Raw genomic sequence first — 26,166 nt, 5'->3', positions numbered from 1 at the left:
TGTGGAAGGAACAGAATAAGAGAAACATGGGCAGAGAAAACAGAAGATCAAAATGAGAAACAAAAGACCAAAGAATAAAATATAAATCAAATTGGATTAATAACATAAATATAAATAGAAATAATAATAATAATAGAAATATTAATAACATATGTATTTTACATAATTGGCAATAGCTTATATTTCATTAAAGCAAACATACTTTTTAGAAGGTATTTCTCCTGTTCATCACCACAGATATCCAAATTTATTCCTAAAAGGAGATCCTCTAGATGCACATAAGATAAAAATTCCTGCTGTTTTTATTTCAGCTCACCTCCTTTTGACTATAACTATGGATGTGTGGAACAACTTCAGTTAGACCTTAGCCAGAGCCCACTTTTGGACATCTATTAAAATTCACCACTTTTTTTTTTTTCTTCCCACCAAGAAGAATTAATTCTTTACTTGAGATTATGGAAGTGATTACAACCATGTAATTTTGTGACATATTTGTGACAGAACCAATGTTGGTAAAACATTCTTCTAGTTAAAATATGCTGAAATTCAGTCTTATGTAGAGCTAATTAGACAAATAACATTTTATTTTCTAGTTTTGTTTAATATCAGTTGGTGAAAAAAATCCAAAAGAATCAAACAAAGCCATACCTAACACAGCTGAGCTTAACCAGCACCATTTAGATAAACTAAAAGTTTAGTTTAAAATGTTTCATGAGGCAGACTATAAGATTGTTATGATCACAGATTCCTTATTGATTTTATTTTGGTTTTAATACGATGTTGCCTTTAGACAAAGAAGGTATATAAATTCCCACATTCCCTTTACTACATGCTTGCCATCACATATTATGTACATGTAAATTTTTGCTGGTGCTTTGAATTCTTTATATTGACCAATTACAAATTCTCAATTTTAAAATATTTTTTTTCTACTCATGTAGAAAATGACATGCTTAAGCTTGCTAGATTTAAAGATTGTTGTCCTGAACATTTATGTTACTGAATTTTCTTTCCTTGGGTGAACTGACCTTGGATGGTACTTAATTAAAATTGTATCCAAAAAGTGATATTTATTGTTGTCTGGAGGTCTATAATATAGTTCACACTAAAGGTTGGAATTGCTTCTTAGTAGAAGTATTTCTTCAGGTTTTGGTTTTTTCTTCCCCTTTATATTTATGTTTTGCTCTGATAGAAATATGTTGGCCTCTTGTGGTTTTGTCCTATTATCTCTTGAAACTTCTTTCTTGTTCTTTGCTCTAAATGTGAGTACAGAAGCTAATCTGCTTTATTTTTTAAAGTAACACTAGGAGACCTTTTTTTCTTATGTACGAGATAGGAATTCTTAAGTGAATTAAATTAGTTCTTTCTTGACTTGTGTAGGATGGTATGGTTTTCATTAATCATGTGTGAGTGTGTTGTTACGTGATATAACACAGATGGGCACAACAAGCTGGAGCATGTCTTCCAAGAAATTTCAAGACAGCCTTCTTGAAAACTGCTGTGAAAAAAATAGCACATTTTTGTAGCAAGAGTGATTAATCCAAATAAGACTTTGCCTAACTCAGAAACAAAAAGAAACCAATTGGAAGCCACTTCTGCAGCTCTGCTCATAATCGCTGACAAAATTCTTTGCAAAGTGTCTTGTTACAGAAGACTGTATTTAGGGTAGAGAACCAAGTATTTTCAAATATTTCTGCCAAAAGATAGTAACCTACATCTATATTTAGATATTTGAAGTGCCAATTTGATCAATATTCATACACCTAATTAGGAATTTAGATCAACTGTAAACATCTACATTAGCATGCACATGATATTGATTCTCCTGAGTAGGACTCCATATGCTATCTCACACATGGACACCTTCCTCAGAGGCATACTAGGCTCAGAATCTGGTGCTATGCCCCTCTGACATTCCTTGTCAAGGTGTAAATGTGTGTATCTCTAAACAACACAAAGCAGTACTGCACATCGAGTGGAAGTGTCTGAGTTACTTCACAGTGTCAGAGTCAACCTGGACATTTTGGTGAATTGTTTCAGGATAATCTGATAATTAGTGGGTTTCTTCAGTATAATCAGGACAATCTGCTTCTCCATAAGTAGTCAATTAAACATATTTTACATTGATTTGCTTAGAAAGCCATATTTGAAAAACTTGGTCAATAAGTAGTTTATGGTACCATTAATGATCTCCTAAGTCTGTTCCAGATATTTGAGGAAAAAAAAGAAATCCCATGTAGGGAAATCAATCTTTCAACAACAGTTATGGAAAGAATAACCTTTTTTTTTTAAGATATATTTTCAGGGGTTTTTAGTAATAAATCCATGAAATTACATTCTGTGTCTGCACATTTCCCTATTACCCATAACTTCTGAAACAGTATCTATCCAAGGACGCAGGATTCAACAGTAAGTTTCCACAAATTTTGTGGATATAGACAGCTGTAATGGACTATATAAGTGTTCAATATCAGTGGAAAACTGATGTCACAGATTATTAGATGCTGAAGCCTTTTGACTTTGAAGAGAGTTATTAACAAAGCCTCAGTTACTTACAAAGCTTCAAGCAGACTGTGCCTTCCAAGACATGTTAGTCAATACAAAAATTTTCAGAAGAGAATCTTTAATTAGTTCCACTGCTCATGGCACTATGTGTTATTGTAACCACATTATCTTTGTAGACAGTGCAACAGAAACCAGTCTAGGGAATAGAACCAAGCACAGGGACACTAACAGCCCCTTGGTGCAGCTCAAGGAGGACAGAACTGTCATGAATAAGTATATTAGTGGGACAAAGATCACAGAATCAGGGAATCATAAAATACCTTGTGCTGGAAGGGACCTTGAAGATCCATTTACTTTCAACCCCCCTGCCATGGACAGAGAAACCTTGCACTAGACCAGGTTGCTCAAAGCCCCACCCAGCCTTGCAAAAAATATTCAAAATTTTGAAAAAGTTTTAATTTCCCTTTGGTGGCAGATGGAAAATCAAAAGATATGAGCCCCTAAGATTTGTGAAATTGGTCAGAACATGGTGCTAATAATGTAAAGGTTTTGGGTTCAATCCATGCACAAGCCATTCACTCAAGAGTTGTACTCAAAGATCCTTGTGGGTCCCTTTCAACTCAGAATATTCTGTGAAATCCATAACTGCCAGTGAAATGGCTCTCCAAAAATCAGGGACAAGCAAACTTACTTCTGAGGCTCTAGGAACTCTGGAAAGACATTTGATTTGCATATATTGAAAGAATACACATGAATTGAACTCAGGGGGCTGTTGTACCTCTCTTTCCCTTCTCTTAAAGCCAGAATATTTCTAAGAAAAAGATAGGGATACTAATAGCACCTCAGCTTCTCCTGATCTGCTCCCAGGTCCTCTTTACTGAATGATGGATTCTGCACTTCTCTAGGATGCCTCCATAAGAGGGTGATAAATAAAAGGGTCTCCATAAAAGGGAGATAAATAAAAAGGGAGATAAATAAAAAATAAATAAAGGTCTCCATAAAAGGGACAATGCAAACAACACAGCATGTGTTGAGATTGCTTTGCTTTGTGCATAAGAGATAAGCTGTTGCTTCTTGGTATAATTACTAATTACTCCCAATTATCACCAGTTGTATTCATGGGACAGGATGCACTTTTATCATTGAATAAGATTACAGTATATGTTCTTTCTGATGCCTTATAGCATCTTATTCAATTGTCCTCTATTTGTGATTTTTCCCCTGCTTTTTCTCAAATATCTCTAAAGCTGCTTGGTAAGAGAAAGCATTTTAACAAATGTCCTTGAACTCTGAAATGAATTTATTATGTATATAGAATTGTATTCACACTTCTTACAATCATCTCTTTTCACCTCTTCATGCAGTGATTTCCTCCAGTTTGTTGTAACTGCACTTGATTGAAGCATAGGAGAGGCTAACAGGTGCAAAATTAGATTTATATCTTTTGTTCTGCCATGCAAGTATTGAAAGCTTTACTCATAGTTTCAATTTTAACATGTTTTTTTTTTCTATTTTATAGGTATTTTTATAATTGTTAGTAGGGTAATTAAGTACATTTCTCAAGAAATGTATGACAAGTTAGGTGTTGCGTAAAAAGCTTTGACTTTATGATATAATTCCAACAACATCCTTGTGAACATTACTGTTTATGTATATGAAAGTGATCTCTTGCAAAATTTCAGTGGGATACAATAAGTTGCCTTCGGTCCTTAACTTTTTCAGACTCACACACTCCCAAGCACTAGTCTTTTTTGCCAGGATCTGTTCCACAATTCCACACTAATATGTATATGGAAGTGACATAATTAAAAAATAAAAAATAATTTTCAGATAATTATCTTACAAAATTTTAAACAAGGCTGAACTTTCACAGACGAAATCATTGTCTAGGCTAATAACAGCTTTTCCGTCACTATTATATGCCCAAGTGCATGCAGATGATGCATTTATCTTTGATTTTAGTCATTTGAAGTCTCACTGAAAATGAGGGAAGTTGTATATTCTTTCTGAAAGCCTTTAGAAATGGAAAGATTAAAATTTATGCCGTAAAGAGATGAGCAACAAATTTGACAGACCTTACCCTAGTCACCACATAGCACACCTGGAGACATTGAAAGGGGACATAGAATAGATGTTTTAAAATAATTTTGTCTTTTCTCCTGTTCCAAACACTTGACTTTTCCCATAATTTTGGTAGGTAGAGAGAGGCTTTAGACAGGTAAAAGAAATCTAAAATTCAGGTGTGTTTTAGCACCCGGGCTGTTTCTCCATTTAAAGATAATCACATGGCATGAGTTAAGTATTTTATCTATATTACAAATCTGTTCTCAGAAGGCTTTACATTCCCCCTTGCAGCCTTTGATAATTCAATTAGTCTCTCAAAAAGTTGGTAACAGCTGATAAATTCACTTTAATGTTAAATAAAATACCCCAGCAGGTTTCTCTTAATATCCTTGATTCTCAGGGAGCTTAACTCTAGACCTCCCAAACGCAACTTTCTTCCAGGAATATGAGGGCCTTTGGAGCAGATTAAAAGAACTGTCTCTACCAACATAGCTTCTCACCATTAACAAAGTTGCTTCAGATCGTGGCAGAAATCTCACTCACTCAAATGGCTGTCCATCTAGTTTAATTTATTTTAATTGGCAGCCTTTGATCCCTGCATGGAACAGATTCCTTGAATATGATCAATTATCCCATGAACAGAGAATGGCATTACACAGGCCGAATTGAACGCTTCCCTTTAAACATTGTCTTTTGGGATTCTCAAATCCTATTGGCAGACACTGATTGCTGAATAATAAGTAGGAGGGGATTAGCTAGGTCTGCATTGACTATGTCTTTGGAGACTGACAAAAAAGCCAGTTCTGTTTGTCTACTTCTAGTAAATGAATAAAGAATATGTTACATGCAAAAGATGAACAACACGATTTTAGTGTGGTAAATAGATGCATGTCCCTGCAGAAATCAGATAGCAAAGCAGAGGGAAGAATCCTAACAAAAAATGCTGCTTTACTACTCACAAACAGTTGGCCTTAAAAGGCAGGTTGTCATTGACCTTCTGTACTGGATTACAGTTTTGCTAGAAGGAAGCCTTGAATTTTAGAGGTATTCATCCATGTCATCAAAGATGCATGTTGTCATCATAGTTAGAGCAGGCTAACTGGGACGCTGAAAGCTTATAGAAAATGCTGTATTTTCCTCTCCAAAGTCAGAAAATAAAAAATGACTGAAATATACATATTTCAGTGTGAAATGATTTATCCTGTATTTTTACCCCTCTTTGATTACCTCTTTGAAATCTAATAGGCAATTACATTCCAGAACAACATTTGCTCATGGTTTTATAAAACAGATTTTCACAGTATGCAAAATAAATATATTACTTTAGATATGATTTTTTCAAATAAAAAATTCAAACAAATTAATTTCTAATGAATTAGTCATAGGAAACTTTAGGGAAGATGATTTACATAAACATTTAAATTTAATTATTATTTCTTCCGTTTTGTTTTTGTCTTGGAAATCATAAGACCTTACATAAGACCTTCTTTTTATTCAGCGTGTTTAGCCTAACAAAAATTGCCTTTATTTTCCCATACTAGTTCTACTTTTTCTTAATATAATTATTTTCTTTTTAATAGCCCTTAGCTACAAAAAAAAACATGGTCTAAACCTGAAAATATCTACCCTGGCAGATTCTATCCCAGTGTATCTTGTGAATATTAGCCTTACTTCTCTGTCGAGTAAAGGCTCCTAAAAATCTCTTGAAGTGCAGGTGCAATGAACTGCAAATGAACTCATTGAAGACAGTTTGCAACATCAAGCTGGAATTGAATTTATTTGTATATCAAGAAGACCAGTAGGCCGTAATTCCTAAATCTAGCTGTGGTAAAGTTTTACAAGATTACTTGATAATGCAGATGCATTTACAGGATTACCATCATTGGTTTTCCACTTGATTATGTTTAAAGAAAAATTAACTGCTAAGTGTATTAGTTTTTCAGAGGACTGTGACTGGTATTTTATGAACAAAGTTGTTGAGAGTTGTTTATCATCATAGTCTGACTCTCTGAGAAATACCACCTTAACATTGCTGTATCAAAAAGCACATGCCAAATGTTAATTGAGAATTTATCTAAAGAAGGAATACTTGGGCTGATTTTGAAAGCAACAGATTTAATGAATGAAAGAGCTCAGTCCCACTCAGCCTTTAAAATAAAAATTTTGAGACTGGATTTCTGAGAACGGAATCAGCAACTTGAGGGAATTCCAAATATGCTGTTCTATATCAATAGATTTGCAAGTTGTCCAGTACTCTGCTATGTTTAGGATTCAGCTAGATCTGTGAGCCAGCAGAGCCTGGGCTGCAAAGCAGGGTATGGCTGGACAGAAGATTTGGCTCTGCCCCCAGATTCCTTCAGGAGAAAGGATGATGTTCTGGTTAAGTTGGCAACGTTAAGCTAGCTTGCTCTGGAGACAGAGTTGATCATCTCATCTGGATTTCTCTTGCTAAATTTCTGGAATTTAAATAAAATGCCACTTCACACCATGTCAAATATCTTTTGAATTTGTGGAAGAATCTATATGTCAGCAAAGTCACTCCCTGCTATGTTCTGATATGAACTTGGAGTCATGGAGTCAGGGCTGCAGCAAGAGGGGTCTGGATCAGCTACAATTTTCCTCAATGAAGAACATCAGATCCCAATGTGTTTCTTCAGGCATTCAAAGTGCAGCAATTTGTCACAAGTCTTAATTCTGTAAAAAAAAAAAAAAGAAAAAAAAAAAAAAGAAAAAAAAAGCAGCAGTAGCTTGTCATAAGTGTGCTAGCACCGTATAAGGGAAGAAGGAAATTTGTTTCCTTTTTCCTGAAAATAGCTCAGTGGAAAAATACCATGAAACTTGATCTGACAAATATTCTGTGGAGTTCCCAGGATTTATATGTATGTGGTATCACTTAGCTATTAGTTTGCAAAGGGACTATTTTCTTACCAATGGTAGGACAATGTTCATTAGGAGCACATTGTGGAAAAGGGGACTCATTGCTGAGTTACGCACCTCAATCCCACCTACATTACTTTAGGAAATACTGGGCTCTTAAAGCAGACAATTTTCTAAGTGCTGAAAAGCTTAGCTTATAGGAAAAGGCAGACCAGTTGATATATATCCCTGACACAGACAAAGACAACTTTAGGACATCAACTCTATGCATGTGAAGAGAGATAGACCTGCCTATGAAGTGTTGTAGGTCTGGAGCCTTTCAGTGGCATTCTAAATAGCTCTCTGAATGCATCCCTCTCCATTGTCTCCAGAGACCACATAAGAATTTTAGCCTAATTTGAACTGTCAAAAATTAGATTATGTGGCTTTCTCTGTTTGCTGAATGAAATTATTCTGTTTTATAGCTGCTGCTATGTCACTGATGAAACTAATATACAGTGTCTGAATCTACATCCTGTGGGCTTTTATTCAGTCCTTGACTGACAAGAGCTCTCCCTTAAACAGGAGTTTAAATGGAAGCTCTCTCTAGTTTGCTTCTCTGTTGCATGATAATAAAAGTTTAACAGGAGAGGTGAAAAACTTGTGGCCTGTTTTTCTACTCCCTAGGGTTTAATGCACATGCTAGGAGGAAGTCAGGCTCTTCAGAAGATCTCAGCTGTAAGAATAGCTTTACTCTGAGTCCTAAATAGACTAGGGCAGGTTGCATTAGGAAAGTCTATGCTTTATAGTCTTGCTCAAAGAAATAAATCTTAGGAGAAGAAGCACCCTGAGGATATTTCATATTTGCTATCATGACTAATTTGAGATGTCAAAACAGCAATTTTTTTTTGTTTGTTTACTTTCCTCTCTTATTTTACAGGAATTACTCATTTCTATGTGTTTTCTCAATTAAACGAATTTTTTTACTTTGCTGGGGGATTTTGAGATGAACATTGACACAAAGGTTAAAGTAACTTCAAAAGGCCTTCAATTTAGTATTAGTACTATGCATCTACCTCCATCTTTCAGAGTATTACTGTTCGGCATGTTCTGTCTAACCAAAGAACAAGATTTTCCATGCTCTTTGATCTTTTAAAAATATATTGAAATCTGAAATCAAGTGTTTTGCTTGAGTCTTGGCTTTGCTGGCAACAGTGATCTGAATAATGTAATAGCATGTAGAGTACCCCAATAACACCTAGAAAAAAAAAAAAAAAACAACAAAACATATCTTCAGATTCAGTTCAGCTATGCCTAGCAAATGATTAAAAGCTCTGAAGTCTGATATGGATTAAAAAAAGGAGTCATAAATAAACAAGAAAGAAAAAAAAAATAAAAGAAGAATAAATAAAAAATAAGAGTTCCAGTTTAAACAACCCCATTTTATTAAAAGACTGTTCAAAGTGCAAATGTCATGCTAAGACAAGAACAAAATCTCTACCCAAAGTTACACAGAAGGCACAACTACAATATTTTTATTATAGCCATAGTAGAGAGTTCATTGGAAATCTTGCCAATAATGCAAAAACAATGCCACAAAAAAAAAACCCAAAAACATATAAACCCTTTCATTTATTTCTTTCACATTATCCATCTAGGTTAGAGGGTTTCTACATAGTGATAGTGGGGACAGTTAAGACTGTTTAACACAGAGACAGATGCCAGATGTATGCATGTAACAGTTACAGAAGAAGCATATGCATAGTATCAGCTCTACAAATAGTCAGGCTCCCTAGGCACTCCACAGTTTTGAAGCTAAGGGAGGGAATGTTTTTATGTTATAACATTTTCCCTTGGTGATAGCAAATTAGCTGCCTTGTATTCAGCTTCAGCTGGAACTGCAGAGTCACTCGAGAGCTTACAAATAAGTTTAGAGCTCTGCTAGACTGTTTCTTAGGTACCTGAGAAGTGGTATACATACTGAGCCTTAGCACAGGTACCTGTGGAACAGGTGAAAACAAAACAGCAAAAAAACGTGTGATTCTTTTTCCCATAAGACAAATTTTTTTTACCTTAATTCCTTACAGAATTTGTTCAAGGTCAGGCTGAGTCTTACTTTCAGATATGTTGCTTTATTTTTGTCTCCTTGGGAATTAAAGAAATTCTTCTTCTTAAAGAAAAACAAAGCAAAGTTACATTTTTATGAGGAAACACAGAGGCTGTTTTTGAAGAACCATGCAGTAGATATTTGGGCTCAGATTTCTCTGCTTTACATTATCTGTGATAATCAGAATTCAAGCTAATAATAACTGTACAGGTCTCTAACGTTTTTTCTCCTTTTTCTCCAATAAAACAATAAGTCTGGGAGGAGGGGAACCCATTAAAATAATGTTGTAAAGCATACATGAAACATTAAATAGAGTAAATATTATAGTGATGAGTTCCAGTAAATTAAAATACTGCTTTAAATACCCTGAGAAAATTGACGATGACCCATACCAAGCATAAGTTTTACTGCATTTTATAGTTTGTCTTCTCCATTTCTAGTGATGTAGTATCTTCATCATCTCTACAGAATAATGATTTTCTTAAAGAATGTCAATAGATTGATGTCAACTGGCTTATTCTGAATACTTCTGGAGCTTTAAATTTAGCAGCTGCATCTTTTACTTGCTTTTCCAGAACAGTGTTTAACTTATCTAATGCCTCACTGCTGATTTCCTTTGTAGGATGTTCAGATAAGTAAGCTGAGGGCACAGTTAACAGAAATTACCCTGACTGCATCTTACTTAGTGGTGATATTTGTAATTTGCTTTTAAGTCTATCTCCAAGACTAGAATACACTTTTTTATAAGAACATGGGTCAGATTAGAGGTTGCTAGATGCCAGAAAAATAGCTTCCAATAGTTACCAGGCTTAAAAAGTGAAGATATTAGTGAAAACAAAGAACGCATAATGACAACATCTTTGGAAATAATTCCCCAAATTGACAATTTTTCTTAAAGCTGTCTTTTGTTGTGTCAAAGTAGTCTGAATCAGTTCAGAAACTGAAACTATAACAAATGAAAAGATGACATGTAAAAAGGTGAGTCTCAGTTGAACAGCTGAACTGCTGCACATAAAAGTAACTAATAGGAGAGATTCCTCTGTATTAGTGGTGTTAATATCTATAATCACCTCAATCCTTGAAATATAAGAAGGTGATCTGTAACTTAGAGTTCTTGATGACGGATCTGGGAAAAGGAAGATACGAATATTCTTAAGATATCTTCAGTTAGTGTCTTTCAGAAATTAATCCACTGTTCATAGAGAATATGAAAATACGGTACTGAATCTGTTTACATGTATTATTCCCTTTGCCAAACTGGTTATATTTAGAGAGTCAGATTTGAAAAAGACATCCTTAATTATCCTTTCTGATTGATCTAATTGGAGCACTATCCTGGCAGAAAGTTAAGTAGGATAGCATTATGAAACTTACATTGCTAAGAGAATTTGGGTTCTTCATAAAGTGACACAAGGGTAATCCCATTCTGCAGATCTCTTTGGAAAGTGGTAACAACACACCAGCAATCTTCTAAATAATAGTCTAAGGGACCCTCTAATTATATGATAATGAATATTTTACTTAGCATGGAGAGGACTCTACATGAAACTCTTAAAAGTTTCTTTCTTTTATAAGATACTTCTGCATCTCTATGTCCAAGTGAGAGCTCCTTAAGATGTCTAGACAACCTAAAGTTTTTTTCTGAGAGCAGCATCATGAAAAGTGTTCTTCCTCCTCTTCTATCAGGTGCATTGTAAACCTTCCATGAAGTCCAAAGTATATGACTTGCTTATGACATCAGCCCTTGAAGCAGAGGATGTTACCCAGTAGGGTTTTCCATCTATCAGTATAAAGCCCACATCGTCTCATTATGGCTGTTAAAAGAGATTTTGAATGTAAATCCAGGCATACTGGCAGGAATGTGGAGGAAAAATATTCTCTTTCACCAAAGTGACCATTCAGTTTTGAATGGTTCAGCATCCATGCAGCCTTTGTAATTATTTTTATGAAACTTTGCAAAGGAAAACAGGTAGCATTTGAAGAGCATTACTGCATTGATTTTGTTTTGGGAAAAACCAGGCTCCTACACAGAGGCTGACAGACTTCCACTCAACAATCTACCTACAGTCAGGATGTAAACAGAGCCAACACAAGAAAATAGAGATTTCTTCAGAAACCTATCACATCTCTCTCCTCAGTGGAACCCTCCTCAGTCAATATCTGTAAACAAGTTGTCATATCCAAATTTGAGGCAAACTTGCAAAGCTAAAAGCTTGGTACCTTCTAATTAAAGATTTGTACACTGAGATAATTGGCAACTGGAAAAGAAAGTTCAGTGGTGTAACATATAGCTCATTGCTGGTGGCTTGATGGTCTGACAGATGGAGATAGCTACTTTAAATTATGGAGATTTTATATTGGTATTTTTAGGAAATGTCAACTGTGGTAGCAACAGCATGGTTATATTTTCATTAATGTTGTCTTTTCTTCCCATTCATTGCTTTTGTTTGTCATAATCACTTGTTACCTTTTGTCTCTAACTATACAATCTGTTAATATTTGTATGGGCGGGCTCACAATGGTCCTGGTTAATGACTAGATTATAAGCATTGCCACACTACAATATGCAGCATTTACTAAGTGCTGCAAATTAGATATGGAAATCATTGATACTAAAATTATGACTAGCTCAGAATAAAGTTAGTAAAAAGAATGTGAATATCATGGAAATTGTGCAAATGATTACACAAATTCAGTTAAGTTTCAGATTTAAGAATCATTGCTTTTGTAGATGCTAGTGCTGAAACAATCCCACTGTGATATCTTTTGCACTGCCTTGATCAAGACTGAAAATGTGCTATATTAAAAATGTGCTTTCTAAAAGATCCACAAGACTGTCTTCTTCTGTTAATTACTGCAGTTTAGTTTTCCTTCTTTCTCAGGATACACCTTGGGGCTCTACAACAAAGATTTATAGTTTAAAACTATCAATGTGCTATATCGCTAAAGTTTCCCAGTAGCTTCTCAGCTAAGTGCAGGGCTGGTACAGCTAACCTTTGTATATTTTTTGTCCCAGGCTATGAAGACTTTCTTATGTGGGATGGGGAAGAGATCAAAATGACTGTTTCATGACTGTTTATGGTCTTTTCACTGCAAATTAGAGTCAGGGCCAGTCAATGTATAGGCAAACAGTGGAAATCAAGACTGGGTGTCCATTTTCTTCTTTCTCCTCTATTACGAAGAAATGAGACGTACTTTTTACTAGTTAGACATTTTCAGTTCACTGCCAACTATAGAATTGTGTGTTTGTACCACTGAGAAAATTAGTGAAAAATGTCAAGGGCTGTGAGCTGTGTCTGGATCACAGGTATAAGCTGTTTTTCTGCTGCAGAAGTTTTGATATTGTTGTGAATTTTGGAAGCAGAGCCTATCCCTGTCTGTGACTCACAGGTCTGATTTGCCTCCAGAACAGCAAGGCAGAGGCCAAAGACCCATTGTTGGGATCTGTGGACCAGCCCGCTGTGTGGATGGAAAATTTTCAGGTAACACAAATATTTTCTTTCTCTTATATTGTTTTTAATAAAGATATGTGATTGTCATTAAATTGTAAGCATTTAATTAAAGCATACTTCTGTAAGAAATGTTTTAAATTTTCCATAGTGCTCCCTGTAATCCTGAAATATTCCTCCAATATTTATTGTCTGGGACAAATGTGAACTAATTTAATTCTGTGAACTAGAATTAAATCCATAGGTCATCATGCTTTCATGCTTTTGAAGTGTTTTATGTCATAAAAATATAAAAAATATATTGTCTTTATCCCGTGTCTAGAGAACAAGCAAACAAAGCCAACGAAACAAAAACCCAACACCACCTGTGGGGAAACTGTGTAAGGATTATAGACCTCAGAAACCTGTATTTATAATATCAGGAGAAAAACATGAGATCCAAGAGGTTTACAAAAGTGCAGTCCACTCTGATTTTACTGCCAGTGATTTTGCTAATCTGAGCTACATAATTGCTTTGCATGACTGAAAGGAGCCTTTTAACAGACAAGCCAATATAAATACTCAGATAGGAGACAGCTCTGTTTAATAACAGCAAGAGAAGTATAGAAGTATTTGTTTATCTCTGCTCATTTATGTCAAAATCAATTGTAATTAAACAGAAATCCAACCACAGAGGTAATACTTTAGCTGATTGTTCTCAATAGAAATGTCATATAGATCCAGTGTTTAGGATATGCCGAAGCACACATTATTTGTCTCCCGTAACAAATATCTACTTATAGCCTTTCCAGTTCTTTAGTAAAGGCAACTGCCTGTCTCAAATTAAAAAAAAAAAAAAAAAAAAAAAAAAAAAAAAAAAAAAAAAAAAAAAAAAAAAGAAGAAAATGAAGAAAAAAAAAGTAAGCCACTATTTCACTATTTCATGTAAGTTCTATAAGGTTTTCTGGTCATATTTTAGGAATTACTGAAGTTCTGAAAAGCGGAGTTAATTACATCCTCTGTTAGATATTATATGGCATTTATTGTCCATCTGCTTACACATATGTACAGAAAATACAGATCTTTCATATCTATTTAAGGTATTAAAAATATGAAACATATCATTATTTTATTAGTCTAAAACAGGTACTGGTGTTGGTGGAGGTTTTTTAAATAAAATCATAGAATGGTTTGAGCTGTAAAGGATCTTAAAGATCATCTAGTTCCAACTGCCTTGTCATGGGCAGGGACACCATCCACTAAACCAAGTTGCTCCAGCCTGGCCTTGGACATTTCCTGGAATGTGACAACCTGTTCCAGTGCCTCACCACTCCCAGAGTAAAGAATACTGTGTTTGTGGTTAGACCAGGGAAATACAAGCTGCAGAGAATTTTACATTTTATTTCATAACTGAGTAAATTCTAAATGGAAATATTTTCAATAATGAATAAAAATTCACAACATCAAGGGTGATGTCCTACACAAAGAAGTGTGAATTCTATGTATGCATTCATAGACAGATCTTTGTCATGTGAAAAGGATCATCAAAGATGTGCTTTACTATTCTCTGTAATGCAATGGAGAATAGAACATTTCAAGAGTGAAGGTATTATGAAACTACATGCTTTCAAAAAGAAGGCAGCATATATTTTGAAATGGGTCCTCTGGTTTATTTTGTATTTGGACCTGTTAGTTGCTAGTCATTCCACTCAATGAAATCAACCTATGAAGCATCCCTTACAATTAAGGCTTATATTTAGCTTTCACAATTATAGAAAAGAATTTAAAAAATAGTCAGTTAGAAGAAAGTGTTTATGCAATAGCAAAAACTAGACATCCCCTGTTGAAAGAGAAAAAAGAATATCTGAAAGACAGTCTTTCCTAGGACAATTAAAAATAACAAAAGCTACTGGTATTTTAAAATATTTAGTGTTATTCATGAACTTAGCTAGCCATATTCTTATTTAGTCTTTATCGATGAACAAATGGCAATAAAAAACTACATTTTTAAATATTTTGTGAGTAAGAAGTTCTTAGGGAAGAATGCACTTGAATGACAATCAGTTCAAATCTTATAAATTATAATGATCTTAACTCTGTCTGCCTTGTTTAACTCCGAATAAAATTTGATAAAATAGTTTACAGGTTTTGTGATGAATAGGATAGCATAGATCTAGCTGTAGATCTAAGTCTATGCCTATTTATATACCCAGGAAATCCAGGGGTAATCAGATTTTAAATATACCTAGATTCATTTATTTACATAAATATATATAAAAGCATATTTGTATATGTGTATATACATATATTTATAGTCTGATTTCCCATATATGGGAATCTTGACATTTAGTATCAAATTGTATGGAGTACTTCAATACAGACTATAGTGTTCTTCATCCTGTAAGTATAGTACATAAAATATTTCTTGGAATTGTTTGCATGCTGTTTACCTTAAATTTGGGGGTTTTTTGCTTTGTATGTATGTATAATTTAAATAATTAGGGACCAGTTAAATTGCAGAAAACATTGTATTTATTGACTTGATTTTTCCACCAAGTTAATGTTTAAAAAAAAAAAAAATTCTTGAGCTTCCTCTTTTTTTATCATTATGCCAATTTAATATAATTAGTGAGTCAAAATAAGATATCTGTTTTAGCCATTGAAAGGAGCCAGCTATCTAAAGCATTAATTAATTAACTTCATAGTACAATATATTTAGGGTGAAATCAGTGGCCATAATTACTTTTGTTCAATATTTATAAAGAAATTGTAGGAAATTGTAGATACCCCAGTATAAGAATATTTTGCTTTTAGCTTGCTACAGAAGGCCGATATTAAATATAACTCATCTGGTAATAGAATAAAATATGTAAGATATGTCTTCTGTTGTGCCAAAATACATACCTTACATTACATTTTATATGTTGCCAATATAACTTTCATCCTACACCATCTCTGAATTTCCATCCAAAATACATTTCCTATCTAGGTAACTGTTGTTTACAGATATCTTGTTTCATTTTCTTTCTACCGCTGATAATTTAGCAGTTCTATTTTAGTGTATGTTCTCCCCTAAATGCATAAAGCACTTCTGACTGTTTACCCTTAAAGCTCCAGAGAGCTAGGAAAACCTCTACACTGCTTCTGTTTATTGTACACACATGCACTGTTAAGGGTTTATTTTCAATGGGAGGGAGACAAGCACAGAGATAAAGACCGATGGTGCATATCACTCTATCAGCACATCTTGCATATAACCTATTTTACATATGTATTTATATATTTACCTTTAAATTGATTCTATTTTCTCATATGTACTAATTTGGCCCTTGGTGGTGATAGTTCACTTTGTGTTTGCGGTTTCTGCTACTAGTACAAAAATCCCTGTTTGATTTTCCTCACTGTGTGGTAGCTGTAGCAGTCAAAATTACAGGCTAATGGTGAAACAAACAGCTTATAATGTATGATAATCAATACTCAAAATCCATTCTCTATGATGTGACATAAAATAATGAAATGCAAAGGCAGAGATTTTCAGGGCTAGAGAACCAAAGCTCATGCAATGCAGGTGGGTTTCAAATCAAGGTCGTTCTGTGTATTTTTGGTTGTTTGTTTTTTTTGTTTGTTTGTTTGTTTTTTTTTTTTTTTTTGCTTCATATTTAATTCAGTCACTGCTACCATGTCCAGGGAGCAGAAATGGAAAGTTAGTCAATACAGTGAGTTAAATGCAAGTATAATAATTGCTTTAAAAATACAGGAAATGAGAAGGGGAAAGAAAATAGAGCATGAAATATATACATAACTTGTATATACTACATGACATATATCTCTTTTACTTAGAGATTGCCAGCAAACTTTGTATTTTTATTGGCAGTAATGAATAATCTAAACAATGCAGAAGGCCCCTCCTCATAAGCAGTGTATATGTATGCATGTGTGTGAGAGCTAAAAATGTAAATCTTCAAACATAACTTGGTTGCAATAAATTAACCTAATGAGTGTTGAAAATCTCAAAGCATAGTTTTTGGCACAGAACAGAATACCTACTGAATAAGTTTGCAGTACTTATTTCCAGTGACTGAGAACTTCTCTGAACTTTACCTTTCAACTGAGATTGTTTGTTTCAATCTTAGTTCAGGGAATATTTATTTTTTTAAAGAAATACAGTTCAGTTGAGTTTTAGAAAAAGTGTCAGTGTCAAAATAGAATATCCTAGTTCTATATTTCATATAAATATATATATATATGCATATATACATATGCACGTTGTCAATGTACAGAGTAGAGGATTATATATATATATGAATATTTAAAGATAATATGACATAAAACTACTACCTGAGAGACAGAATTTTCCTGCTACAGATGTCTTTTTTGTGGTATAATGAAATAGACTGTCATGTTTGGGTTATTTTTTTGTGAGAAAGGAAGGAGCAAAGAGGGATCTTGCTTTGATAGAGTAATTGAAAAGAGAGGAGCAGAGAAAAGTACCAGTCCATTGATTGTGCATTTCTGAGCATTTTATGGTAGCTAACATGCAGCAGGGTTTTATTTTTGTCTTTTGTTATAAAGCAACAAAATTGTTTACAAATATCCATACAAAGGATAGTTAAGCTTACAACATAAAAGTTAGTTGAACAGCTGATTAGTTGTTTAGGTAAACTTTTAAAAGTGCCAGAAAGCTTTTACTCATAATTGTCATGAATTCCATATGAGAGAAAAAATAACTTTACATATTGTTAGGGAAAATCTGGAAGGAAACACCTATTTCTCCTATTTCTGTAAGTCCATTTTTAAAGTTGGAGGCTGAGCTTGCCACAAGTCTACTCTAAAGGAAGATGAAGGTGTTTTTAAAGATATATTGATTTGGTTTGATTTGTGGAGTTCTGTTTCTGAGTGAGTTTTTTTGGAGCAGGAGGAGGTTGTTTGGTTGTTTCGGGATTTTTTTTTTTTTTTTTTTTAGAGAGAGAGAGAGTAGCAGTTTCCCTTGGCTGTTTTAAAGCAGCAGCTGTTTGATGCTGTAGACGGTCCAGAAAACTAGATACAGAGAAGTTTAGTGGAGATGAACTAATGGGTGGAATGAGGTGTATAGCTATGTCCTTCATTTGTATGGCTCCCATTTAATTAAGCAATTGCCACACATATGTTTTCTCTTTGGTTATGCATACCAGTGCCATCTCATTCAAGTGAAATACAATCAAACACAACAAACTTAAATTTCTTCATTAGAATATTTTCAGTTCTGCCACTTTGTTACAGTCCTAAGGTTGGGGTTATTTTACTCCTGCTTTTCATCATGATAATTTTAGTTTTATTGGATACTAAAACCAGCATGTGGATTAATTTTCCTTGGAGATTATAGGATCATTGAATAGTTTGGGTGAGAAAGGACCTTGAAATATCTACCATGGGCAGGAATGTCCCTCGCTAGATCAGTTTGCTCAAAGTCCTGTCTGACCTGACTTTGAAACCTCACAGTGATGGGATAACCACAATTTCTCTGGGAAATCTGTTCCAGTGTCTCACTACTCTCATATCAAAGAGCTTCTACGTCATGTACGATCTAAATATGCTTGCTTTCAGTTTATGCAGCCCAGGACACAATTGGCTGTCTGGGCTGTGAGTGCACACTGCTGGCTTATGTCCAACTTTTCATCCACCAGTAGCCCCAATCCTTCTCAACAGGTCTCTCAATCTGTCCATTCCCCATTCTGTATTGATACTGGCTTCTCCAACTCAGGTGCAGGACCTTGCACTTGGACTTGCTGAACTTCATAATGGCCCCCACTTCTCAAGCCTGTCAATCCCTCTGGATGGCATCCCTTCCCTCCAGCGAACCAGATGCACCACTCAGCTTGTTGTGATTCTAGGGTGCACTCAGTTCCATTGTCTATCTTATTAATATAGACAATAAATCATGTCGGCCCCAATGTGGACCCTGGAGGGACACGTCTCATTGTGGTTTCCACTTGGACATTGAGCCATTGACTGCAGCTGTTTGCATGTGACCATACAGCCACTACCTTATTGATCTGACAATCCATCATCAAATCCATCAGTCTCCAATTTAGCACCAAGAATATTGTGGCCATATCAATATTTGACCATATCAATGGCCTTAGAAAAGACTTTACCTTGTCCACTGATGCATTCACTTCGTTGTAGAAAGCCACCAGATTAGTCAGACACAATCTGTCCTCAATGAAACCTTGTTGTCTGTGTCTAATCACCTCCCCATCTTCCATATGTTTTGATACGTCTTCCAGGAAGATCTGTTCCATGATTTTACCAGGTACATAGCTGAGGCTGACTCACCTCTCTGAACTTTATGTTTAAGGCCCCTGTGTTGCATCATTTTTCTCAACAATCAGTTTGCCCTGCTATCCCTGTACCTAATTCTTTCTTGCTTTTGGTACTTTTCCAGGGTTTATACCAGACTTAGATTTTAAAGTCTTCAAGGAAAGGGAGCAAATATGCAGAATGACACTTTTCCACACCATGGGATCATTAACAAGTATCATTTTTTGAACAAGTTATCCTAATTCAACATCACTGTGACATAATACAATTTTAGTTTAATTTAAGTCCAATTTATTCATATCTTTTTAGAAATGTGGAAAACAGTTTATACTCTTGGATTACCATAGATGAACTTCAGTGTTTCTTTTGTCATGTTTCTGCAGTGCAATCATCCATTAATCAGGTGGTGATATAAGATTACTAGGAATTTATTTTCTAATTTAGAAAGATGATGATTGCTTAAATTCTCCCCATCTTTGGGTCAAAATGTTTGTTCTGCTTTTCTGAAGACTTGTTCTGCTTGTCTGTATGTGTGTTTCATCCTTATATTTAAAGGTATGCCAACAGTTTTTGGTCTAACTGGAATTCCAAGCATTTTTTAAATACTAAATTCCTCAAAAAATAAGTATTGAACCCATATTCACATTTTGTGAAAGAAATATTATTAAGATCAATGTATAGTTAACTGAAACCTAGAGATGATAAAAGGATTTATTCTATTTATTATTTTTCTTATTCCTGATAGTTGATTAGAGTTGTGAGTACAATTATAAGACAAGAAATATTGGCCCAAATGTAGCCTACTTAATGCAAATGACACACAAGCCAAGGTTTTTAAAACAGAAAATTTTGTTTGAATTGTAGAACAGGAAGTACCAAAACTTATGTTCTAAAAGTGTAGAAAAGAAATCTAATTTAACTACATTCTTTGAAAGAAATAAAGATATAGAAATTCTATCTGAAAACATCATCAGTTCAAATAGTGTATCACCATTTGTCATTCTTCCAAATTGTATGTATGGAGCAAATCCATTTTCACTTAGTTGCACCAAAACAAAAAAGGGGAAACTGATTACATGATCCATACTCATGTCTAATAAAATTGCAATATGCACTTTATGACAAGCTTATATTTAATGCATACTGATGGAAGATCTAGTTCTCTGTTCTCAGCAGGAAAAGTAGGCTTTTCAAGAAAACCTTTTTATTTCGTGACTATCACACAACATAACAATTACAAATGAAATGGAGGTGACAAAAAAAGAAAAAACAGCTTGCTGATTTTTATGAAGTGTTTGTATTTCCAGAAAGGCAGTCACTGCTCTGTTATTTGATTTGAATAATTAATCCTTATAATTCCTTTTGAATTCCCTAAGTACTATTCATTCTTTTCTAGTATGAGTTTTACAGAATAAAGCCTAAAAGATTTCTACAGTAGATTAGTTTACAGATGAAGCTCAATTCCACTGAGTCTTTTATGACCCTTTTATACTTCCATTGGGCTGTGTGAATGCTTTAATACATGGAGAACAGAGTTAAATATATCTATTGTCTCAACTAACAGGTTTATGCAAACCTTCTGAAATATTTTAATTATAGCTTCTTCTTTTTCTCCATAATTAAGAAACCAGATGTCAAGTAAGCCCATCATATGATGATCATAGACTATCCATTAGCCTAAATAAATCCACTTATAATTAGAATTTTTTCTCTTTCTCCTTTGTTTTGCAGAACAAGAAGAATGTGTTAACTGCACAGATGAATGCAGAGTGCTTGGTCATTCTGACAGGTGTTGGATGCCACAGTTCCCTGCAGCCAGTCAGGCTGAGAATGCAGATTATCGCACAAATCTCTTTGTACCCACAGTTGAAGCTAACGTTGAGACTGAGACATATGAAACTGTGAATCCCACTGGGAAAAAGACTTTTTGTACATTTGGGAAAGACAAGAGAGAGCACACTATTCTCATTGCCAATGTTAAACCTTACTTAAAAGCCAAACGTGCCCTGAGTCCTCTGCTTCAGGAGGTTCCCTCAGCATCGAGCAGCCCAACCAAGACATGCATTGAGCCTTGCACCTCAACAAAAGGACCACTGGATGGTTGTGAAGTGAAATCAGGAGCCTTGGCTGAACCAAGCAGCCAGTACTTGTCAACTGACAGTCAGTATCTATCACCCAGTAAACAGTCAAAGGACGCTTCCTTCATTGCATCAGATCAGATGGCTAGGGCCTTTGCAGACGTGCACTCCCGAGTGAGCCGAGACTCGAGTGAGATGGACTCTGTTCTGGAGCAGTTAGACCGTTCAGCCCGGGATCTAGGCAGGGAGTCGGTGGATGCCGAGGAAGTTGTGAGAGAAATAGACAAGCTCTTGCAGGACTGCCGGGGAAGCGACCCTGTGGCCATCAGAAAGTGAGGGGGAAAATAAGGACAGGCTGGCAGTTGCATTCCTCTTCTGCTGATTGAAAGTAAATAAATGAATAAATTCCCTGGTTGTAACAGAATTACAGGAATGAAGGAAGACCAATGCTGCTTTAAGGCTTTTAGTGAACATCTGAAGTGCCCACAAGTATGTTCTTTTCACTGCTCTTTCTTTTTGACAGATAACACTGGTTTCATTTTGACCAAACTTTCATTAGGACAGAGTCAAGTACACCAAGAACAAAATGAAAGAAGGAAAGACAGTACCATTTTGACAATCTGATAGGAAGGTGTGAGAAAGATGGAATGGAAATATGTCTGATACTTTAAGACTGTCCTCAACAGCTGATGCTGACTTTACTGTTTACGTATAAACCCCGAGAAAAACAGGGTTGAATAATGCTGATCTGTGGTGAATTTCCAGCAGCCACCACAGGCTTCTACTGAAAGTCCTATAAAGAGTTCTTGTAGTAGTCCAAGCGACACCAAACATTAACATTCATTTGTGGTAAACATTTATGTACAAAGTTATCTGCCACAAATATGAAATATGAAAAAAAAAAAAGAAAAAAAGAACAATAAAACAAAAATAACCATTCCAGATCATTATTCAAAAAAACATATCCTCATCATTAATGAAGCACTACATATCATATTAAGATTAAATGTAGAATTATATAGTCCATCTTGTCCTGCACACACATAAGCTAATTCACTTGATAAAATGAAAAAAAAAAAGATTTTAATATCTATTTAGCATTTTAGTGTCCAACAAAGCTATAAATAGTTAGTGATAAGTTAAAAAAAAAAAAAAAGAAAAGGAAATGAAGTAAAATTTGGGGAAAAAAGAGTTACCTTAACAGTAATACAGAAAAGAAATTAACATTATTAACACTTTTTTATTTATTTGTGGACACTAAAATAGCTCAGGAAAGTGAAAATGTCAGACATCCACAAAAATCACATTGTCATTTAAATGTGCAAATGTAAGATGATTCAGTGTGTTTACATCAAATGACATATTTTTATTGATTTATTGCAGATTCAGTGCATATGAGCCAAATTGTTGAGTGTATAAGAGCTATATTGTGTATTTTATTAAATTAATATATAGTTGTGTTGCAAAAATATTTGGGCTTATATTGTAAATGGCAAGTGTTGCCTCAGTAGCTGTCGAACTCTATGAGTTTTGTTTTTTCCTGCTTCCTTTTCCCCATGGAATATGGGAAGCAGCGCCTCAGAGCAAAGTCTCTTGTTTAATGTATGGTCTACGAAGTACTCCAGTACATAATCTGTTCAAAATATGTTTGAGTGAGCTGATGGAGCTAACTGAACAGCCTACAAATACATCCATCAGTCATGGTTATGTGCAGGTCCTTGTAGAAGCTTCTATTGCAAACCCATGTTTAATAACAAAAATTACACTTGAACCAACATCTGGAACCTTCTTTTTTTTTTTTTTTTTTCCCCAACACATGCAGCCAGCCTGTTCAATGTAGGATATTTGATTGAATTCTTCAGAGGTGCCACCATTTTAAAAGTTTTGGTATTAAGTTTATAGAGCTGAAAAATATATCAGTGCCAATGTGGCATGAGCAGTATTTTATCTGATTCTTTAGAGTGTGCAATAGCTTACTGCAGTTCTAGATAAATGCTGCTTATTCTGAGGGTTTTTTTTAGTCAGGTTTTCACTTGATCTGAATAATATTTGCAGAATAATTTAGAATAACTTGGGATATACTATTTCTACTTTTTATTATTGTTTCCTAAGAGTGTTTTTATTGCATTTGAAAAATTCAAAATTACTTTCGGATGAAACTTGGAAAATAACAAATGAACTTCCACAGTACAAGAAGAAGCAGAAGAATAAAATATTTAGCTCAGGATTTGTCCCTTATATGCTTTAGATACTCTGCTGAAAATACCACTATGGCACATTGTTTAAAAATTATGAATTTGGTTTCTTAAATTTAATCTTTACTATAAAAACATTTATAAAAGGGGTTGGCAATCTGAAATACCACAGGCCATAGTTTTTTATCAGTTCAAGAACAAAAGTTGACCCAACAGCCTATTTTGGTTTTGGGATTGCATTTAAATGGTGATTTTAGCTAATCTGTCCTACAATTTATTGTCTTTGGGAGACACCAATTCTGATAGTTTGCTTTTAGCTCCTGTTAAAACATGTCTACAGTTACATGCAAAATGAAGGATCTTGTACATGTCTTATCAAGCTACTCTCCATGTTTTGGACAATTTATGTATCTAAAACGTGGTGTTGTCTGTGTTATATAATTTTGGTTTGTTTTTTTGGTTTTTTTTTTTTTTTTTGGCCAGGAGATCCAAGATTGGTTTTGCTTGATAGCTTGATAGCTTGAAATTCCATAGTAGAGAGGATTCTTATTGTTTGATCAGTCTTTTCTGTGTATTTCTGTGGTGCCCATCACTTCAGTGTCTGTGCACCAAGTCTTTAGCTCTGCCAGTAAGATCCATTATTCAGCAAAATCTACACCAGTATGTAAATGCAGTCAAGTGTGGAGATTTGTGTATTTTACAAATGATTTTAACACTGAGTAACCAATTGTACAATTCATTGTATGTTTCTGAAGACATAAAACCACAACATTCTGAGAAAGGGCTGTGCCAATGTAAGAGGAATTTACCTTAAGGCTCTCTGTCATTAGTGATTTACTAGCTTTAGCTGTTTAACACATTATTGGTATTTAGTAGTGATTATTTATTTACCACTCTGAGGTAATTCAGAATTCATGACTCACAGCTTTATAGAAGAGTTTAAGAAATCTTGCTTTTATTTAATTTCTCTTTCCACTGCCTTGTTTTGTAGAACTGGCATACTGCTTCCCAGTATAAGATTATCCCAGGTTAAAATTTCTTTCACAATTTAGAATGGATACATAATGAACCAGCAAACCAGCAGAGCTCATACAATGTGAGTTTTGCTGGTTCAGTCAAAATTAAAATGATTGTGTGTGAAGGACGTACTGCACACAAAAGAATTTTAAGTGTTTTTTTCTCTGTGATATCTATACTATCACCATTGGAGAAAGAGGCAGCAATGAAAGATAAAGTTTATGAGTTATTTCTCTCATTTTTTATACACATGCTTTATAAGACTGAAAGGAAATATTTTTCACAAGATTATAAAAGTAAAGTTGGAGTTAAGGGAGGCAAGTAAAGCAACTAATAAATTTGTACTGTACACTGTGAATAATGAATAAGGCATTCTGTATCTTTTTTAATTAAAAAAACCCAACAATTGGGAGTTCCTTATACCATTGGCCAATCAAATCAGAACTCAAAATCAGACCTTTCTTTTTTCCTTTTTTTTTTTAATTGGCATATTTATCAGGAAACAGATTCTCCTGAACTGTGATTTGCCACTTAAGAATAGAGTTTTCCAAATCCAAGTTACCCCTAGAAGTCAAACTTTGTTCATAGTGGAGCAAGATACACCGTTCAAACAAGATTTCATGTTGCTTGCTGTCAAATGGAAGGGAAATCGCTGAGGTCAAGGGGGAGTCTGAAGCCTAGCATAACATAGGCCCACTCATTATTGTTTAATTGCTTTCTTTTGACATCAGGCAGCAGTTATTATTGCATTAATTTAAATGGGAGTTTTGGCTATCAAGATTTGTTGACTTGAAGTGTAATTGAATGAAATCTGATTAAGGTTTTGACTTCTCTGGCCCAATTGTGATACAGGTTGGCATTCTCATTTATCAGCTCCTGTCTCCCCATACGACTCAAAATTGCACCAATGACTGGTGAATGACACAAAAAAAACCAAACAAAAGCAGCATACATTGTATGGATTTTCTCAACCGCTATTGTTTAATGGCTGTGTTTAATGTGACCTATCTGGAAAATGAGGACTACAAATAAAAAGCGATTACTAATAGTGGTGTTGCCTGCTTTTGCATTCATTAACACAGAAGAAATGTGTTAAACACTGCATACCACAGGGAGCCTGACGGTAATTACTTTGGAAAAGCAACTTGTGGCAATGCGACTGTTATAGCTAGTTATCAGTTTGCAAAAAAAATGACAGTTCCTGCTTCATTTATTAGAAATGTGTAACTGTTTTCTCTCAACAGGAAAGTGGAGAAGAGTTTTCATCAAGCTGGGTAGGTTTATCTTTTAAGCAGCTGATACACTGAATCCCTAGAGGTTGTTATTTGGTCATAGAAACATGGAGCTGAGTAAAGGATATTTTGGTTTAGTACACTGGTGAGCTCACCAGAAACACTATAAATGGGGTGGGGCTGTAAGTTCTTACAGACTGTCAATCTAGGAGGAGAGATCAAAACACTGCTTAAGAATACAAGTGGAGGACAACCTGAAGAATGCAAGGAATTGGTTTTTGCTTTTTAACTTTTTAAATTGTGTCTTTCTTAAGAGTGTGAATAATTTTATTCATGTTGCTGTAAACAATGTGATAAATTGCTGGGAAAAATATTTCTAAGTCC

At 34.6% G+C, this 26,166-nt stretch overlaps 1 protein-coding gene and 1 long non-coding RNA gene across 2 annotated transcripts in view; one reads left to right on the top strand and one right to left on the bottom strand.

Annotated features, from left to right (window-relative positions):
- The window catches only part of PCDH17 (protocadherin 17), a 92,602-nt gene extending 69,490 nt beyond the window's left edge, over positions 1-23,112 (top strand). The window contains exon 4 of the mRNA XM_053936478.1: positions 20,992-23,112. Coding sequence (XP_053792453.1) covers positions 20,992-21,674 — 683 coding nt within the window. The 3' untranslated portion in view covers positions 21,675-23,112. The remainder of the gene's footprint in view (positions 1-20,991) is intronic.
- On the bottom strand, positions 8,596-11,183 carry LOC128784664 (uncharacterized). Its single transcript, XR_008429573.1, has 3 exons — positions 10,907-11,183; positions 9,498-9,595; positions 8,596-8,683 (listed from the first exon to the last, which is right to left on the bottom strand). It is a non-coding gene; the product is annotated as an uncharacterized LOC128784664 (long non-coding RNA).
- Positions 23,113-26,166: the final 3,054 nt, after the last annotated feature.

Source organism: Vidua chalybeata, chromosome 2 (genome assembly GCF_026979565.1).
Source record: "Vidua chalybeata isolate OUT-0048 chromosome 2, bVidCha1 merged haplotype, whole genome shotgun sequence".
Lineage (NCBI taxonomy): Eukaryota > Metazoa > Chordata > Aves > Passeriformes > Viduidae > Vidua > Vidua chalybeata.
Note: the sequence above shows the minus strand (reverse complement) of the source record. Positions and strands in the feature narration are given on the sequence as shown.